This window comes from Kogia breviceps, chromosome 7 (genome assembly GCF_026419965.1).
Source record: "Kogia breviceps isolate mKogBre1 chromosome 7, mKogBre1 haplotype 1, whole genome shotgun sequence".
In the NCBI taxonomy this organism is placed as follows: Eukaryota; Metazoa; Chordata; class Mammalia; order Artiodactyla; family Physeteridae; genus Kogia; species Kogia breviceps.
In genome coordinates this window covers 65,602,441-65,623,361 of record NC_081316.1, presented here as the reverse complement: position 1 = coordinate 65,623,361, position 20,921 = coordinate 65,602,441, and the positions used below count along the sequence as shown (strand labels likewise).

General features: G+C 40.2%; 1 protein-coding gene across 30 annotated transcripts in view; it reads right to left on the bottom strand.

Moving 5' to 3' along the window:
• Positions 1 to 20,921, bottom strand: part of XRRA1 (X-ray radiation resistance associated 1) — a 101,387-nt gene that overhangs the window by 56,605 nt on the left and 23,861 nt on the right. For 21 of the 30 annotated variants that reach the window (XM_067038500.1, XM_067038503.1, XM_067038516.1 and 18 more), the window contains one exon: positions 713 to 841. The exons of 6 other annotated variants lie outside the window; for them this stretch is intronic. In XM_067038500.1, coding sequence (XP_066894601.1) covers positions 713 to 774 — 62 coding nt within the window. In that variant the 5' untranslated portion in view covers positions 775 to 841. Of the gene's footprint in view, positions 1 to 577; positions 842 to 20,921 lie in introns of those variants that run through there. 3 more of the 30 variants (XM_067038513.1, XM_059070799.2, XM_067038520.1) reach the window with 3 other exon arrangements.

The following is a 20,921-nucleotide window of genomic DNA, read 5'->3' as shown; positions in this document are numbered from 1 at the left end:
AATGATACCTCAGGGACATTTACCAAGCAACTTTAGGGAAAGAACATGGAATCAGGCTTCAACAGTTACTCCTCCTGGGTGACCTTGAGCCAGTGACTTACCCTCTCTGGGCCTCAATGTCCCTATCTCTAAAATGGGGATAGTATTTATTAACCTTTCAAGGGTCTTATGACGATTAAATGAGACAATATGTAAATGCTGCCACAAAGTAGTGTTCAGTAAATGGTATTTGAATCCAAAGTAAATTTTCCAGGGATCTAAAACTTAACCATTTAAATGCCAGCATTCAAATATAGTCAGCCCTTCATATCTGTGGGTTCTACGTTGGTTGAATCTGTGGACGCAAAACCCAGACACAGAAGGCCAACTACAGGTAGAGCTCAGAGTTTAACTTACTTTTCTGATTCTGATTCTTTTTTTTTTTTTTTTTTTGGCTCCTCTCATAGGGTCAGGATCCCATATCTCCTCCTACCCTCCTTTCTCTTTACTGCTTCTAATCCAGTCACATGATCAGAAATATCTTTACTGATGCCTCACTTTTTGGCTTGAGCTAAAGCTCAGAGGGGAGATGACTTACCCATGGCCACACAGCAGAGATAAGTGATGGAGCTGGGACTTAAACCCAGGCATTTTGGCTTCCAGAGCAGCACTCAAGGTGTGAGCAAGGCTGGGGGTTATAGAGGGCCCTGCAGAGAGAGGCTTGTAGCTTTACCTCCTGAGCCCAGCCAGGCTGGCAAAGCAATTGGGGTTGGAGAGTTTGTTGTCATCTAGCATCAGTGTCTCTAGCGCCGGGAACCTCAGGATGTACCTCTTGCTGGTCAGCGATGTTACACATGCCTCCCTGTGGGTGCAAAGACCTTGGGTAATGAACAAGGGCAGGGGACAAGCTCTACCATTCCCAGGAAGAAATGGAGGATAGGAAATCAATCAAGAGGCCTAACCAGCTTGAGAACTTCTCTAGTGCCCAAGAGGGGTTTCCGCAGTGAGGGACCAAAAGGTGTAATTCCCTCTTCAACTGACCCCCTTCCCCAAACCCCACCCACACATACAATCTTTTGTATGGAGAAAGGTTGCACATATTCACTCATGGACTCAGTGAGACCAGTTTGCAGCAGGATGGAGGGGCACTAGTAATGTTCATGGAAAACACCAGGGTGACAGAGTTAGGGGAAGCAGTCTGTAGGAACAACACTACACAATTTTGGGTCAGGGCAGACTCCCAAGTATGCTGTGTCACCCCAAGAAGTGGTAACCATGGAAGTACCAGGAGACAATGCCCTTGGCAGACATTAAGTGGGGTAAGGTAGGATGGATGAAGGGCACCATCCCTAGCCTCAGTGAGGCTCTCCTCTAAAGTGACTTGGTAAAGTGCACACATCAGTATGGAATTGGGAAGTCTTTTCTTAAATTCAAACTCTCTGAGGATTCCCAGAAACACTTGAGAGTGGGGTTTAACAGGCTGAGGTCCTGAATCACACAGGTGGGGCAGGAAGTGGTGGCATCATTGATGGTGGTAGTACCATCAATGATGTGACTTCATTTGTGTCCCCAGCTGGATGAGGCCTAGGTATTTATTTTTAAGTGTATGAAAGGCAGATGACTCACATCGTGTTTTCATTCCTCCCTCCAACTCCATCCTCTGTATACACGAAAACAAACACATAGGGATATCCAGTCACAAAACACACATACACATATGTAAATCACAGACATGCCTACAATAAGAGGACAGGAAAGCAGCCTTTCTTCTGAGCCTACTGAGTTCCTGGAATTGTTAGCTGTTTTATACATGTCATCTTAGAATAGCACTGAGAAGGACTGGTGTTATCCTTTTCAGATGAAGAAATTCAAACTCAGAGTCACTTGCCCAAAATCTCACAGCCAGAAAGTGGTAGAGCTCAAACTCGACTCCATACCCCAGGCCCTTTCCACTGCAGCACCTGCCTGTCACATCACATCTTCAAGCTCTCTGTGGGTTAAAGGGTGGGGAAGTGGAAGGGTAGCTGTTGGCTGGTCTGGAGAGAACTTGACAAAGGTAGGCAATGAGTTCAAAAGTCCAAAAGGACTGTAAGAGTACACCTAAAGGCAGGAATATTTCAAAGATGAATTTAGAGACAGCATATAGCCAGCTGTGTAGTCATTCATTCATTCATTCATTCACACTCATGAATTTCTTCAACACATATCTGTGGAGCCAGGGACTGGGAATACAATGAGAAAAAGTACACATCCCCCTCTCAAGGTGCTTATTAGAGTCTCGTGGAGGAGATGGATGCACAGGTGCTCACCTGTAAAGACAAATGGAGCGAGTCACAGAGACAAGCATATATGAAAGCTGAGAGACAGAACTTCTGGGCTATTCCACAATGCTTAGGACCTACATTCAGTATGTCCCTAAGGCATGGCTGTTAGATGCCCCATTGTTCTTATAGTAAATTCCACCTTTTTTGTTACTCTAATATTGATGGATTTCTGTAGATTATAACCATGATAGTTCTGACTAAGAAAAAGGCACAGGTCAGATATGGTTTCTGAAAGAGCCCTGGTAAGGTGTGGGGGAAGAGGCTTGAAGTCCAAAGACCAGAGAAACTCAACAGAGAAGGAAAGAAGCCTTTAGTTCATGGTACTTTTCAGGGTCATGGACGACTCTTTTCCTCTTCCTGAAAGGACCAACTTTCATACACTGATGTTTTAATCTACCTGAAAGCAATTACAGGACGGTGCCCAGAAGCTCTGTTGATTTATAAATAACTAGCCAATTTTTATTTTACTCCAGTGGAATATGAAACAGTTAAGAAATAAGCCTTCAAAAAATTCCTCTTAAGCCCCTAACAAACCTTTTTAAAGTTCAACTCTAATTATAACATAGAGAAGTTTCATTCTGTCTCTAAAATAGATGTCTTAAAATAGGGGGGCCATCAATAGATAGGTGAGGAAGACAAGATGCAAAGCTTCACAGGAAAGCATCAGACTCCCCCAGTGAGCCCTTCCCGTGGCAGTTTTGGGAGAAGAGCTTTTTGAAGTGGCAGGCATCTGTCAGTAATGGAGAAACCGAGGTTTCCAGCTGTTCAGAGTAGTGCTAATTTTATTATACCTTCTCTTGGCAAAAGGAATTGATATGATTTAAAATCTGATAGATTTAATGGAATTTTTTAAAAGGTAGAAGTATGTCCCAGTGATTGGATTCCCACTCAGGAATGGGAACTCATGTCCTATATTAGAAAAAGCATGGGAGTGGGGATTAGGAGCCCTGCACTCTGGTTCTGGTGGTACTACTGCTTTGCTTGCTGTGTGATTTCTAGGTGGTGTCAAGCGTCTCTGGGCCCAGTCAGTTCCTCCCTCTATCTATATGATGGAAGAGGATTTCTTTTACTTTACATTGTAAGACTTTGGATTAGGCTAAAATTATTGTTCAACAGACTAGGCCAAGGACTATAGCAAACAAGACGAAATTTAGCAAACACTAATGTTTGTTCAAATTCAGTTCAGCTTCTGTGATAAGATAGAGAAAACCCACCATGCAAACACAGGATGAGGGAGACATGGCTTAACAGCTTGCTTGTGTAAGAAAGGACTTATGATGTGGCTGCTAAAAGCTAGTGCTCTTTCAAGTGGCATTATTAGGAATATACTGATGAGGAAAAAGGAGGTCACAATGCCCCTCTGCTCTGTGCTGGTCAGGCCTGAGAGCCGACTCTTGAGGTTCAAGGGGGAAAGGGAATAGGCCTAATGGGAGAGGCAAAGTATCAGCTGTCAGTCAAAACAAGTAAGAGAGCAGTCTAAAGATGGAGTAGGTCAAATATGATTCCCCTAACTCACCCAGACAGACCGTGATCTACCCGGAAATGGAGATATAAATAGTTCAGAATAGATAAGGTACGTTGTGAAATGGAAAAAAATAAGGAGAACAGAGGATGGAGAAGCAGGCAGAGTCAGGTTGTGAAAAGCCTTGTAATCAATATTAATGGAGTTTAGAATGTTGGGAAGCTGCTGAAGGACTTTAAGCAGGGCAGTGATAGAATCAGATGTGCATTTTAGAAACATCACTCTGGCTGATGGTGAGGAGGATGGACTGGGAGGTGAGAAACTGGAGACTGAAACCAAACAGGAGGATAACAGAAAAGGGCAAGTTTAAGAGAAATTTAGCAAGTACAATTCACAGAATCTGGCAACTGAATGGATGTGCAAGGTGAGGAAGGAAAGAATTCAGGCTGCTGACCGTGTTTCTAGCCTGCACAACTGCACAGCAGATGAAGAGCGGTGCCAACCACTGAGGACAGGGACGCAGGAGGAGGAGATGTTGGCATGGGCATGTGTCTGATGAGTTTGATATGATAAGCAGGATACATGGGCATATAGCTCCAAAGACAGAGTGAAGTAGAGAAATAACTAAGACTTGGGAAGGGATGAGACCACTAAGAAAGACTGTAAAGATTAAGAAAAACAGTGGGTTAAGAGTGGACAATGGGGGACCACCAAGATTTAAGAGACTGGCAGAAAAGGGGAATCCATAGAGCATACTGAGTGTAGACAGATGTGCAGGGAGGAAATGACAATAGTAGTTGTCTGGAGTCTCATCGCTTTCAAAGCATAATTATTTCAGTTGATATTCTGATGTAAGCAGGAGTACATTTATTCTCCTTTTCTTATATGTAAAGAACTAGGAAGTGCAGAGTGGTGGAGACTTACCTTACTTTATGTAATAAGACTTTCTACTTGAAAACAACTAGAATGATGAATAAAGTATAAAAAGAAAAAAGACCCATCATTTAGAGCTACCATATGATCCAGTAATCCTGCTCTTGGGCATATATCCAGAGAAAAACCATACTTTGGAAAGATACATGCACCCCAATGTTCATTGCAGCACTATTTACAACAGCCAGGACATGGAAGAAACCTAAATATCCATCGACAGATAAATGGATAAAGAAGATGTGGTACATATATACAATGGAATATTACTCAGCTATAGAAAGAACAAAATAATGCCATTTGCAGCAACATGGATGGACCTAGAGATTGCCATACTGAGTGAAGTACATCAGAGAAAGACAAATATCATATGATATCACTTACATGTGGAACCTAAAAAAAGAGTACAAATAAACTTATTTACAAAACAAACAGAGTCACAGATGGAGAAAACAAACTTATGGTTACCAAGGAGGAAAGGAGGGGGGAGGGATAAATTGGGAGATTGGGCTTGACATATACACACTACTATATGTAAAATAGATAACTAATAAGGACCTACTGTATAGCACAGGGACCTCTACTCAATACTCTGTAATTACCTATATGGGAACAGAATCTAAAAAAGAGTGGGTACATGTATACATATAACTGATTCACTTTGCTGTACAACTGAAACTAACATAATATTGTAAATCAACTATACTCCAATAAAAATTTTAAAACTAAATAAATAAAACCATGTAAGAGATGCAAAGACAGTAAGGAAGTAGTGTGCCAAAATCTAAAACTCCAGAGACAGAAACTGAGCACAAGAAGCCACTTTTGCCTTAAGGATATTTGCTGATCTTATACAAAGAGAAGGCAGGCGTGTAACTGGAGACCCCCCACATGAATCTGGGATCTTAAAGAGAGGTACCCTCAGGAGAGAGTGAACCAGAACTAAACCCATTCCCCTCATCCCACAACCAGGGGAAAACTGCCTTGGAGGGAACAGAGAAGGGGAGGGGCAAGGGCAGGCTGGTCCTCTTGAAAACTCTAGCCCAAATTTGGATTGTCAGAGTAGTTCCTAAAATATCCAACTAGTTTAGTTTAGTTTAAAATGGTTCCATACCAGGCACCTAGGCACCTGGCCAAAATAAATGGAAAGGCTTTGGGTCCTGCAGACTAAATAACGTGAGGCAACTCTCCCCTAAGTATAAACTATAAAATCCAGACAAAATATATACATTAAAAATAATCTTCTTTAAGACATCTGGGAACTAACAAGCTGTGAAAAGTTGGGGGACCAAGATTTAGAAGAAGGAAGAAACTAAAAGGGATTCATGTACCATTTGGGGCCACTTTTCCCTTACGGCTCCCTGCTAACTACAGAAGTGGGTGAGAGGTTAAGAAGCTGAGCAGAGATTCTGACAACCTTGTTAGCCCAGGAAGCCAAAAATTGGAGTCCAGGGTGTGCCACAGAAAGGGAGCCCTAATCAACTGCCCCTGTTTTAAGTTAGGGCAGTGGAGGACTAAATGCTAGGAGGAAGTGTGAACTAGAAACAGTGTGTTCCTTGCAGGGATTGAAGACTAGCTTCAAACAACTTCAATTTCTGTAAATGAATTAAGACGATTTGGAATTATTGGTGATCTGTATAACCAAAAACTCTAGATCTGGTGAGAAAAAAAAGTGATTTGAGTTGCCCAAAGGGAGAGTCATGGTCTCTCATTCAGTTCCTGACTATTTACATTTAAATTAAAACTAATTAAACTTAATAAAATGAAATATTCAGCTCCTCAGTCACACTAACCACATTTCAAGTGCTCAATATGACTAGTGGCTACCATACTGGACAATGCAGATATAGAACATTTCCAACATTACAGAAAGTTCTAATGAACAATGCTTTCAAGGATTACTAGTTACTAGAAAATATCTACAAATTGGTGTTAATGTCTGGGGATATGAAAGGCATGGGTGGCTCACCATGCAAAGTGGGGGATTGTGAAGATCTGATGGGAGAATGGAAATTTAGCCTGTGAATGGACCCAGTGAAGTCACAAACCTACTGTGTGGTTATATCCCCAGTTCCTGAATGTATAAACAGACGTACTAAGCAACTGACAGAATAACCACACTTTTTTTTTACTGACCAACAAAGTGAGGGCTATTATAATAGGAGGGGCCAAACTGAAGCCCTAGGAATTTTGCTTCCAAAACAGTAAACCAAAAATAATTCCACAACCCTGAGGTAATTGCAGAGATTACTGTATACTCTAAACACTGGCAAGGTATAAGGATAGTGAGTCCTATGACATCCCTGTTTAACTTGTTTATTTGGCTTGTGCAGAAGACGGGTCTTGAGTAATTACTGTAGATTACTATCAACTCAATCAAGTGGTGATTCCAATTTCAGCTGCTGTTCCATATGTAGACTTTTCTTACTGTAGCACATCAACACAGCCCCTAGCACTTGTGATACAGCTAAGGACATGCCAGATGTTTCTTTCTCTTTATCAATGAACAAGAACTACCAGAAGCCGTATGCTTTCGCCTGACAGGGACAGCAGTATACCTTTGTTCTCTTCTCCGGGGGCTACATCAACTCTTTAGCCCTATTAGGGATCTTGATTATTTTGGTATTCCACAGAACACCATGTTGATTGGAGCTGATGGACAGGAAATTCAAATACCTCAGATGCCTCAGTATGGAGTGTGCCACATGATGGAGGTAAACCTTGTAAAAATTCAAGGAACTGACACTTTGATTAATTTCCTTGATGTCCAGGTATCTGGAGCATGTTGGAATATACCTCCAATGTGAAAGACACCTTTCACCACCTGCTACTAAGAAAAAGGCACAAAGTTTTGTTGGCCTTTTTTGATTTGGGCAGCTATGCATAAAACATTTGTGCTATTCTGATCCATTTACTGAGGCTGCCAGTTTTGTGTGGGATCCAGAGCAAGGCAAGGCTCTGCAACAAGTCCAACTGCCATGCAAGCTGCTCTTTGGCATTATGTCTTTCGCCAAGGGCATTGGGTGTTATTACTCAGTAGGTCCAGCTGTGCTATACATGTCTAAGGCTGCATAGATAGGGTTACCATACATCCTGGTTTTCAAGGACAGTCTGAGTTTTCACCTGTTATCCCAAAATAATTAATAGTGGTACTTTTCCCTCTCAACTGTGTCTTGGTTTGGATAATAAATTAATGGTTGCTCATTCTATGAATAGAGTCTTTTAAAGGCACCAATTACAGAAACATTTTTGAGCAAAGTTATGCTCTATTCTGCAGACAACTATTTTCCTTATGAAAAACAGTTTCTGGCTTACTACTGCATGTTGGTAGAGACTGAACACCTGACCATGGGACACCAAGGTGACCATGCCTCCTGAGCTGTTCAACATGAACTGAATGTGCAGAACTCCCTCATCAAATGAAAGCAACACTGGAGATCAGGCTCAAGCAAACCTGGAAAAGTTGCATGAACTAATATTGCTTAGATTCCTGTGATACCTACTCCTGCTGTACTGTTACTTCTCCATCAACCCATAACAAACGTCCTATGACCATTGGATGTAAGAGAAAAATCTGCAGCTAGGTTTACAAATGATTTTGCATGATATGCTGAGAGTAACCAAAACCAGACTGTTGCAGAATTATAACTCCATACAAAGGTGGCTCTGAAAGACAGGGGAGGAGAAATCCTCCCAATATGTAAAACCTAGAGCAACATATCTGATTGTTCATTTTTCTTGGTTGGCGAGTAGCCAGAAGTACAGGTCTATGCTGATTCATGGGCAATGGTTTAGTTGAAGAGTCAAAGTTTGGAAAAAATAATGTAAAACTGCTGACAGGGAGGTCTGAGGGGAAATCATGTGAACAGACCTCTCAGGATGAAAAGGATGTGTAAGGACTATTTCTATCCTATGTGAATGCTCCCAAAAACTTCCACTGCAGAGGAGACTCTCAGTGATCAGGTGAACGAGATGACCCCTACCACGAATGTCAGTTGGATACCCTGGTGCTTTCAAAATGGCCTTGGCAGCAGGGAAGGAGGCTACACACTCCCCCTCAACATAGCACATCTGCCTACCACCCCTGACGAGCACCCACAGAGACCAATGCTGAGCCCCTAACATGGCACCATTTCTGGGAGGATTAGCCAATCACCCAGTAGGAGGATGACTACAGTGCACCTGCCTTCATAAAAGGGGCAGTGATTTTTTTCTTACTGAAATAAATATGTATTTGAGATATGGATTTTCCATCCCTGACCACAATGTTCTGCCAGCATCACAATCTATGGACTTCGAGAATGTCTTATTATTCTGCTAGCGCACATAACATTGCTTCTAACCATGGAACACATTTCATGACAAAGAAGTACAATAATGGGCTCACAGGCACCAGTCCTCCCAACCAGGAAACCTGCTCAACCCACTGAACCAATCTCAGCCACTGGGGACAGCCACCAAAAACAACGGGAACTACGAACCTGCAGCGTGCAAAAAGGAGACACCAAACACAGTAAGATAAGCGAAATGAGAAGACAGAAAAACACACAACAGATGAAGGAGCAAGATAAAAACACACCAGGCCTAAAAAATGAAGAGGAAATAGGCAGTCTACCTGAAAAAGAATTCAGAATAATGATAGTAAAGATTATTCAAAATCTTGGAAATAGAATAGACAAATTGCAAGAAACAGTTAAAAAGCACCTAGAAGAAATAAAGAGGAAGCAAGCAACGATGAGCAACACAATAAATGAAATGAAAAATACTCTAGATGGGATCAACAGCAGAATAACTGAGGCAGAAGGACGGATAAGTGACCTGGAAGATAAAATAGTGGAAATAACTACTGCAGAGCAGAAGAAAGAAAAAAGAATGAAAAGAACTGAGGACAGTCTCAGAGAACTCTGGGACAACATTAAACGCACCAACATTCGAATTATAGGGGTCCCAGAAGAAGAAGAGAAAAAGAAAGGGACTGAGAAAATATTTGAAGAGATTATAGTTGAAAACTTCCCTAATATAGGAAAGGAAATAGTCAATCAAGTCCAGGAAGCACAGAGAGTCCCATACAGGATAAACCCAAGGATAAACACGCCAAGACACATAATAATCAAACTGTCAAATATTAAATACAAAGAAAACATATTAAAAGCAGCAAGGGAAAAACAACAAATAACACACAAGGGAATCCCCATAAGGTTAACATCTGATCTCTCAGCAGAAACTCTACAAGCCAGAAGCGAGTGGCAGGACATATTTAAAGTGATGAAGGAAAAAATCCTACAACCAAGATTACTCTACCCAGCAAGGATCTCATTCAGATTTGATGGAGAAATTAAAACCTTTACAGACAAGCAAAAGCTGAGAGAGTTCAGCACCACCAAACCAGCTCTACAACAAATGCTAAAGGAACTTCTCTAGGCAAGAAACACAAGAGAAGGAAAAGACCTACAAGAACAACCCAAAACAATTAAGTAAATGGTAATAGGAACATACATATCAATAATTTCCTTAAATGTAAATGGATTAAATGCTCCCACCAAAAGACACAGACTGGCTGAATGGATACAAAAACAGGACCCATATATATGCTGTCTACAAGAGACCCACTTCAGACCTAGGGACACTTACAGACTGAAAGTGAGGGGATGGAAAAAGATATTCCATGCAAATGGAAATCAGAAGAAAGCTGGAGTAGCAATTCTCATATCAGACAAAATAGACTTTAAAATAAAAACTATTACAAGAGACAAAGAAGGACACTACATAATGATCAAGGGATCGATCCATGAAGAAGATATAACAATTGTAAATATTTATGCACCCAACATAGGCGCACCTCAATACATAAGCCAAATACTAACAGCCATAAAAGGGGAAATAGACAGTAACACAATCACAGTAGGGGACTTTAACCCCCCACTGTCACCAATGGACAGATCATCCAAAATGAAAATAAATAAGGAAACACAAGCTTTAAATGATACATTGCAAAAGATGGACTTACTTGATATTTATAGGACACTCCACCCAAAAACAACATTTTTCTCAAGTGCTCATGGAACATTCTCCAGGATCGATCATATCTTGGGTCACAAATCTAGCCTTGGCAAATTTAAGAAAACTGAAATCATATCAAGTATCTTTTCCGACCACAACGCTATGAGACTAGATATCAATTACAGGAAAAGATCTGTAAAAAATACAAACACATGGAGGCTAAACAATACACTACTTAATAACGAAGTGATCACTGAAGAAATCAAAGAGGAAATCAAAAAGTACTTAGAAACAAATGACAATGGAGACACGACGACCCAAAACCTATGGGATACAGCAAAAGCAGTTCTAAGAGGCAAGTTTATAGCAATACAATCATACCTTAAGAAACAGGAAGCATCTCGAATAAACAACCTAACTTTGCACCTAAAGCAATTAGAGAAAGAAGAACAAAAAAACCCCAAATTTAGCAGAAGGAAAGAAATCATAAAGATCAGATCAGAAATAAATGAAAAAGAAGTGAAGGAAACAATAGCAAAGATCAATAAAACTAAAAGTTGGTTCTTTGAGAAGATAAATAAAATTGATAAACCATTAGCCAGACTCATCAAGAAAAAAAAGGGAGAAGACTCAAATCAATAGAATTAGAAATGAAAAAGGAGATGTAACAACTGACTCTGCAGAAATACAAAAGATTCAAGCAACTCTATGCCAATAAAATGGACAACCTGGAAGAAATGTACAAATGCTTAGAAATGCACAACCTGCCGAGTCTGAACCAGTAAGAAACAGAAAATATGAACAGACCACTCACAAGCACTGAAATTGAAACTGTGATTAAAAATCTTCCAAGAAACAAAAGCCCAGGACCAGATGGCTTCATAGGCGAATTCTATCAAACATTTAGAGAAGAGCTAACACCTATCCTTCTCAATCTCTTCCAAAAGATAGCAGAGGGAGGAACACTCCCAAACTCATTCTATGAGGCCACCATCACCCTGATACCAAAACCAGACAAAAACGTCACAAAGAAAGAAAACTACAGGCCAATATCACTGATGAACATAGATGCAAAAATCCTCAACAAAATATTAGCAAACAGAATCCAACAGCACATTAAAAGGATCATACCCCATGATCAAGTAGAGTTTATTCCAGGAATGCAAGGATTCTTCAATATACTCAAATCAATCAACGTGATACACCATATCAACAAACTGAAGAATAAAAACCATATGATCATCTCAATAGATGCAGAGAAAGCTTTTGACAAAATTCAACACCCATTTATGATAAAAACCCTGCAGAAAATAGGCACACAGGGAACTTTCCTCAACATAATAAAGGCCATATATGACAAACCCACAGCCAGCATTGTTCTCAATGGTGAAAAACTGAAACCATTTCCACTAAGATCAGGAACAAGACAAGGTTGCCCACTCTCACCACTATTATTCAACATAGTTTTGGAAGTTCTAGCCACAGCAATCAAAGAAAAAGAAATAAAAGGAATCCAAAAAGGAAAAGAAGAAGTAAAGCTGTCACTGTTTGCAGATGACATGATACTATACATAGAGAATCCTAAGGATGCTACCAGAAAACTACTAGAGCTAATCAATGAATTTGGTAAAGTTGCAGGATACAAAATTAATGCACAGAAATCTCTGGCATTCTTATACACTAATGATGAAAAATCTGAGAGTGAAATTAAGAAAACACTCCCATTTACCATTGCAACAAAAAGAATAAAATATCTAGGAATAAACCTACCTAAGGAGACAAAAGACTTGTATGCAGAAAACTATAAGACACTGATGAAAGAAATTAAAGATGATACAAATAGGTGGAGAAATATACCATGTTCTTGGATTGGAAGAATCAACATTGTGAAAATGACTCTATTACCCAAAGCAATCTACAGATTCAATGCAATCCCTATCAAATTACCAATGGCATTTTTTACAGAACTAGAACAAAGAATTTCACAATTTGTATGGAAACACAAAAGACCCTGAATAGCCAAAGCAATCTTGAGAACGAAAAATGGAGCTGGAGGAATCAGGCTCCCTGACTTCAGACTATACTACAAGGCTACAGTAATCAAGACAGTACGGTACTGGCACAAAAACAGAACTATAGATCAATGGAACAGGATAGAAAGCCCAGAGATAAACCCACACACATATGGTCACCTTATCTTTGATAAAGGAGGGAAGGAAACACAGTGGAGAAAAGACAGCCTCTTCAATAAGCGGTGCTGGGAAAACTGGACAGCTACCTGTAGAAGTATGAAATTAGAACACTCCCGAACACCACACACAAAAATAAACTCAAAATGGGTTAAAGACCTACATGTAAGGCCAGACACTATCAAACTCTTAGAGAAAAACATAGGCAGAACACTCTATGACATAAATCACAGCAAAATCCTTTTTGACCCATCTCCTAGAGAAATGGAAATAAAAACAAAAATAAACAAATGGGATCTAATGAAACTTAAAAGCTTTTGCATAGCAAAGGATACCATAAACAAGACCAAAAGACAACCCTCAGAATGGGAGAAAATATTTGCAAATGAAGCAACTGACAAAGGATTAATATTCAAAATTTATAAGCAATTCATGCAGCTCAATAACAAGAAACCAAACAACCCAATCCAAAAATGGGCAGAAGAACTAAATAGACATTTCTCCAAAGAAGATATAAAGATTGCTAACAAACACATGAAAGAATGCTCAACATCATTTAATCATTAGAGAAATGCAAATCAAAACTACAATGAGATATCATCTCACACTGGTCAGATTGGCCATCATCAGAAACTCTAGAAACAATAAATGCTGGAGAGGGTGTGGAGAAAAGGGAACCCTCTTGCACTGCTGGTGGGAATGTAAATTGATACAGCCACTATGGAAAACAGTATGGAGGTTCCTTAAAAAACTACAAATAGAACTACCATATGACCCCACAATCCCACTACTGGGCATATACCCTGAGAAAACCATAATTCAAAGAGTCATGTACCAAAATGTTTATTGCAGCTCTATTTACGATAGCCAGGACATGGAAGCAACCTAAATGTCCATCAACAGATGAATGGATAAAGAAGATGTGGCACATATATACAATGGGATATTACTCAGCCATAAAAGGAAATGAAACTGAGTTATTTGTAATGAGGTGGATAGACCTGGAGTCTGTCATACAGAGTGAAGTCAGTCAGAAGGAGAAAAACAAATACCGTATGCTAACACATATATATGGAATCTAAGAAAAAAAATGTCATGAAGAGATTAGTGGTAGGACAGGAATAAAACACAGACCTACTAGAGCATGGACTTGAGGATATGGGGAGGGGGAAGGGTAAGCGGCGATGATGTAAGAGAGTGGCAGGGACTTATACACGCTGCGAAATGTAAATTAGATAGCTAGTGGGAAGCTGCCGCACAGCACAGGGAGTTCACCTCTGTGCTTTGTGACCACCTAGAGGGGTGGGATAGGGAGGGTGGGAGGGAGGGTGATGCAAGAGGGAAGAGATATGGGAACATATGTATATGTATAACTGATTCACTTTGTTGTAAAGGAGAAACTAACACACTATTGTAAAACAGTTATACTCAAATAAAGACGTTAAAAAAAATTTTTTAAAATAAAATAAAAGGGGGCTTCCCTGGTGGCGCAGTGGTTGAGAATCCGCCTGCCGATTCAGGAGACACGGGTTCGTGCCCTGGTCCGGGAAGATCCCACATGCCGCGGAGCAACTAAGCCCATGAGCCATGGCCGCTAGGCCTGCGCGTCCGGAGCCTGTGCTCCGCAACGGGAGAGGCCACAACAGTGAGAGGCCCGCATACCACAAAATAAATAAATAAATAAATAAATAAAATAAAATAAAATAAAAGAACTGAAAGCAGGAAAATAAATAAATAAATAATGGGCTCACAGACATGGACTTTAATTTTTTACCATGAACTCCATCATGCAGTAGTAGCTCACCTAATAGAATGTCAAGTTACTCTTTTGACAATTTATTTATTGCACTAGCTAGCAGACTACCCACTGTGAGGTTGGGGCGTGGACTTACAGGGTGGAGTGTCACACAAACTAGCAACCAAGACTGATGCTGTTTTTCTCACAACCAGAGCATAAGGGCCTAGGAATGAATGAATGAAAACGAAAGCAGCTCCTCTTATAATTATACACAACAATTCACTTGCAGCTTGTAATTCCTGCAGGTTTGAGCTCTTGAGGTCTTAGTTTCCTATGGAGGAACACTTTTACAGGGGACACAAGAATAGGTCCACTTAACTGGAAGTTAAGTTCACTACTGGCCACTTGGGCTCCTCATTCCACTGAATCAACAGGCAGGAAAACAGAGGTGTATTATATTGGCTAGGTGACTGATATTGATTTTCAACAATAGGTATGATTAATGCTATACCTTGAGGGCAAAAAGGAATATGTTTGGAATCCAGGGAATTATCTGGTGGTGTTCTTTTTTTTAACATCTTTAATTTCTTTCATCAGTGTCTTACAGTTTTCTGCATACAGGTCTTTTGTCAACCTAGGTAGGTTTATTCCCAGGTATTTTATTCTTTTTGTTGCAATGGTAAATGGGAGTGTTTCCTTAATTTCTCTTTCAGATTGTTCATCATTAGTGTATAGGAATGCAAGAGATTTCTGTCCATTCATTTAGTATCCTGCAACTTTACCAATTCATTGATTAGCTCTAGTAGTTTTCTGGCAGCATCTTTAGGATTCTCTATGTATAGTATCATGTCATCTGCAAACAGTGAGAGTTTTACTTCTTCTCTTCCAATTTGTATTCCTTTTATTTCTTTTTCTTCTCTCATTGCCATGGCTAGGACTTCCAAAACTATGCTGAATAATAGTGGTGAGAGTGGACATCCTTGTCTTGTTCCTGATCTTACAGGAAATGCTTTCAATTTTTCACCATTGAGAATGATGTTTGCTGTGGGTTTATCATATATGGCCTTTATTATGTTGAGATAGGTTCCCTCTATGCCCACTTTCTGGAGAGTTTTCATCCTTCTATGCCCATTTTCTGGAGAGTGTTGAATTTTGTCAAAAGCTTTTTCTGCATCTATTGAGATGATCATATGGTTTTTATTCTTCAATTTGTTACTATGGTGTATCACATTGATTGATTTGCATATATTGAAGAATCCTTGCATCCCTGGGATAAATCCCACTTGATCATGGTGTATGATCCTTTTAATGTGTTGTTGGGGCTTCCCTGGTGGCGCAGCGGTTGATAATCCGCCTGCCGATGCAGGAGACATGGGTTCGTGCCCTGGTCCGGGAAGATCCCACATGCCGTGGAGCAACTGAGCCCGTGAGCCATGGCCACTGGGCCTGCGCGTCCGGAGCCTGTGTTCCACAACGGGAGAGGCCACAACAGTGAGAGGCCCGCATACCGAAAAAAAAAAAATTGTGTTGTTGGATTCTGTTTCCTCATATTTTGTTGAGGATTTTTGCATCTATATTGATCAGGGATATAGGTCTACAATTTTCTTTTTCTGTAGTCTCTTTGTCTGGTTTTGGTATCAGGGTGATAGTGGCCTCATAGAATGAGTTTGGGACTGTTCCTTCCTCTGCAATTTTTTGGAAGAGTTTGAGAAGGATGGGTGTTAGCTCTTCTCTAAATGTTTGATAGAATTCACCTGTGAAGCCATCTGGTCCTGGACTTTCGTCCGTTGGAAGATTTTTAATCACAGTTTCAATTTCATTACTTGTGAATGCTCTGTTCATATTTTCTATGTCTTCCTGGTTCAGTCTTGGAAGGTTATACCTTTCTAAGAATTTGTCCATTTCTTCCAGGTTGTCCATTTTGTTGGCATAGAGTTGCTTGTAGTAGTCTCTAAAGATGTTTTGTATTTCTGCTGTGTCTGTTGTAACTTCTCTTTCATTTCTAATTTTATTGATTTGAGTTCTCTCGCTCTTTTTCTTGATGAGTCTGGCTAATCGTTTATCAATTTTGTTTATCTTTTCAAAGAATAAGCTTTTAGTTTTATTGATCTTTGCTATTTTCTTTGTTTCTGTTTCATTTATTTCTGCTCTGATCTTTATGATTTCTTTCCTTCTGCTAACTTTGGGTTTTGTTTGTTCCTCTTTCTCTAGTTCCTTTAGGTGTAAGGTTAGATTGTTTGAGATTTTTCTTTTTTCTTTTTTTTTTTTTTCGGTACGCGAGCCTCACACTGTTGTGGCCTTTCCTGTTGCGGAGTGCAGGCTCCGGAAGCACAGGCTCAGTGGCCACGGCTCACGGGCCCGGCCGCTCCGCGGCATGTGGGATCTTCCCGGACCGGGGCACGAACCCATGTCCCCTGCATTGGCAGGCGGATTCTCAACCACTGCACCACCAGGGAAGCCCTTTCTTGTTTCTTGAGGTAAGGTTGTATAGCTATAAACTTCCCTCTTAGAACTGTTTTTGCTGTATCCCATAGGTTTTGGATCATCGTGTTTTCATTGTCATTTGTCTCTAGGTATTTTTCTGATTTCCTCTTTGATTTCTTCAGTGATCTCTTGGTTATTTAGTAATGTATTGTTTAGCCTCCATGTATTTGTGCTTTTTACGTTTTTTTTCCCCTGTAATTCATTTCTAATCTTATAGCATTGTGGTCAGAAAAGATGCTTGATATGATTTCAATTTTCTTAAATTTTACTGAGGCTTGATTTGTGACCCAAGATGTGATCTATCCTGGAGAATGTTCTGTGTGCACTTGAGAAGTGTAATCTGCTGTTTTTGGGTGGAATGTCCTATAAATATCAATTAAGTCTATCTGGTCTATTGTGTCATTTAAAGCTTCTGTTTCTGGGCTTCCCTGCTGGTGGAGTGGTTAAGAATCCGCCTGCCAATGCAGGGGACACGGGTTCGAGCACTGGTCCAGGAAGATCCCACATGCCACGGAGCAACTAAGCCCATGAGCCACAACTACTGAGCCTGTGCTCTAGAGCCCGCGAGCCACAACTACTGAGCCTGCGCTCTAGAGCCCGCAAGCCATAACTACGGAAGCCCGTGTGCCACAACTACTGAAGCCTGCATGCCTAGAGCCTGTGCTCCACAACAAGAGAAGCCACTGCAATGAGAAGCCTGCACACCGCAATGAAGAGTAGCACATGCTCACCGCAACTAGAGAAAGCCCGTGTGCAGCAATGAAGACCCAATGCAGCCAAAAATAAAATAAATAAAATAAAAATAAATTTAAAGCTTCTGTTACCTTATTTATTTTCATTTTGGATGATCTGTCCATTGGTGTAAGTGAGGTGTTAAAGTCCTGCACTATTATTTTGTTACTGTTGATTTCCTCTTTTATAGCTGTTAGCAGTTGCCTTATGTATTGAGGTACTCCTATGTTGGGTGCATATATAACTGTTATATCTTCTTCTTGGATTGATCCCTTGATCATTATGTAGTGTCCTTCCTTGTCTCTTGTAACATTCTTTATTTTAAAGTCTATTTTATCTGAGTATTGCTACTCCAGCTTTCTTTTGATTTCCATTTGCATGGAATATCTTTTTCCATCCCCTCACTTTCAGTCTGTATGTGTCCCTACTTCTGAAGTGGGTCTCTTGTAGACAGCATATAGATGGGTCTTGTTTTTGTATCCATTCAACAAGCCTGTGTCTCTTGGTTGGAGCATTTAATCCATTCACATTTAAGGTAATTATCGATATGTATGTTCCTGTGACCATTTTCTTAATTGTTTGGGGTTTGTTTTTGTGGGTCTTTTTCTTCTTTTATGTTCCCCACTTAGAGAAGTTCCTGTAGCATTTGTTGTAGAGTTGGTTTGGTGGTGCTGAATTCTCTTAGCTTTTGCTTGTCTGTAAAGCTTTTGATTTCTCCATCAAATCTGAATGAGATCCTTGACGGGTAGAGTAATCTTGGTTGTAGGTTCTTCCCTTTCATCACTTTAAGTATATCATGCCACTCCCTAGAAGCTTGTAGAGTTTCTGCTGAGAAATCAGCTGTTAACTTTATGGGAGTTCCCTTGTATGTTATTTGTCTTTTTTCCCTTGCTGCTTTCAATAATTTTTCTTTGTCTTTAATTTTTGCCAATTTGATTTCTATGTGTCTTGGTGTGTTTCTCCTTGGGTTTATCCTGTATGGAACTAGATACGCTTCCTGGACTTGGGTGGCTATTTCCTTTCCCATGTTAGGGAAGTTTTTGACTATAATCTCTTCAAATATTTTCCTGGGTCCTTTCTCTCTCTCTTCTCCTTCTGGGACCCCTATAATGTGAATGTTGTTGCATTTAATGTTGTCCCAGAGGTCTCTTAGGCTGTCTTCATTTCTTTTCATTCTTTTTTCTTGATTCTGTTATGCAGCAGTGAATTCCACCATTCTGTCTTCCAGGTCACTTATCCGTTCTTCTGCCTCAGTTATTCTGCTATTGATTCCTTCTAGTGTAGTTTTCATTTCAGTTATTGTATTGTTCATCTCTGTTTGTTCTTTAATTCTAGGTCTTTGTTAAACATTTCTTGCATCTTCTCAATCTTTGCCTCCATTCTTTTTCAGAGGTCCTGGATCATCTTCACTATTATTATTCTGAATTCTTTCTGGAAGGTTGCCTATCTCCACTACATTTAGTTGTTTTTCTGGGGTTTTATCTTGTTCCTTCATCTGGTACATAGCCCTCTGCCTTTTCATCTTGTCTATCTTTCTGTGAATGTGGTTTTTGTTCCACAGGCTGCAGGACTGTAGTTCTTCTTGCTTCTCTGGTGTTCTTCTTAAAAGGGTCATATCCATCAGTCAAAGTTAATGGAATCTTTGCAAGATGAACAGAGTTTTGGAGCAGGATGATGGTGATGGCTGCACAACAATGTGAATGTACTTAATGTCACTGAACTGTACACTTACAAATGGTTAATATGGGAAGGCTTCTCATAGGGAAAAGAGGACGGTCTGAGATAGCCCTCAGAATATGTACAGAATCTATATAAGAAGAGAATGTAATGGTCATAAGCAGGGTCTCTGGAGTCAGATGGACTTGGTTCAAATTCTGGCTCTGCCACTTATTAGCTTTGTAACTCTGGTTGAGTTCTGTAACCTCCCTGTGCCTCAATTTCCTCATCTATAAAATGCGGATAATAATAGAGCAGTTACCTCAGGGTTGTGAGGATTAAATGAGTTAGTATATGTTTAGGGTGACAGAAGAGTGTCTGACACATAGTAAGCATTACATATGTATTGTTTTTTTTTTTAATTTTAATTTTTAGTGAAGTATAGTTACACTATTGTATTAGTTTCAGGTGTACAACATAGTGATTTGATATTTTTATAAATTATACTCCACATAAAGTTATTATACAATATTGGCTATTTTCTCTGTGCTGTACATTACATCCTTATATCTTACTTGTTTTTGTTTTTTGTTTTTTGTTTTACATCTTTACTGGAGTATAATTGCTTTACAATGTTGTGTTAGTTTCTGCTGTATAACAAAGTGAATCAGCTATGCATATACATACATCCCCATATCCCCTCTCTATTGCGTCTCCCTCCCACCCTCCCTACCCAACCTCTCTAGGTGGACACAAAGCACTGAGGTGATCTCCCTGTGCTATGTGGCTGCTTCCCACTAGCTATCTATTTTATATTTGGTATTTTATATTTTGGTATATATGTCCATGCCACCCTCGCTCTTCATCCCAGCTTACTCTTCCCCCTCCCCATGTCCTCAAGTCCATTCTCTACGTCTGTGTCTTTATTCCTGTCCTGCCCCTAGGTTCTTCAGAACCTTTTTTTTTTTTAGATTCCATATATATGTGTTAGCATACGGGATTTGTTTTTCTCTTTCTGACTTACTTCACTCTGTATGACAGACTCATTGCTATTATTAAGTGAGGAAGGACCAGTACCTTCTGGCCAGAAGGCATGGCTCAGCAAATGTGCAGAATGGGAATATGCAAAGCTTATTTATAGGGTTCCTGAAGGGGAATAGTCTGGCAAGAGCAATATCCACAACTTACCAGTGACCAATCAGAGGGAGGGAAGTGACTCTCCAGACACCGGTGTCTCTCCTAATAGCACAGAGGAATGTGGGACACCCAGCTGAGGCCTCCTGAAGCTTTGGGGCTCTGTTCTCACCAGTGCCTTTTCTGGGAGCTTCAGTAGGTGGCATTCTACCTGCTTTGAGCACTCACAGCCTGTCCTTACAGACCTTTTGAGCTGCTTTGGACTATTTCTTTGGACACATGTACCCAGACAA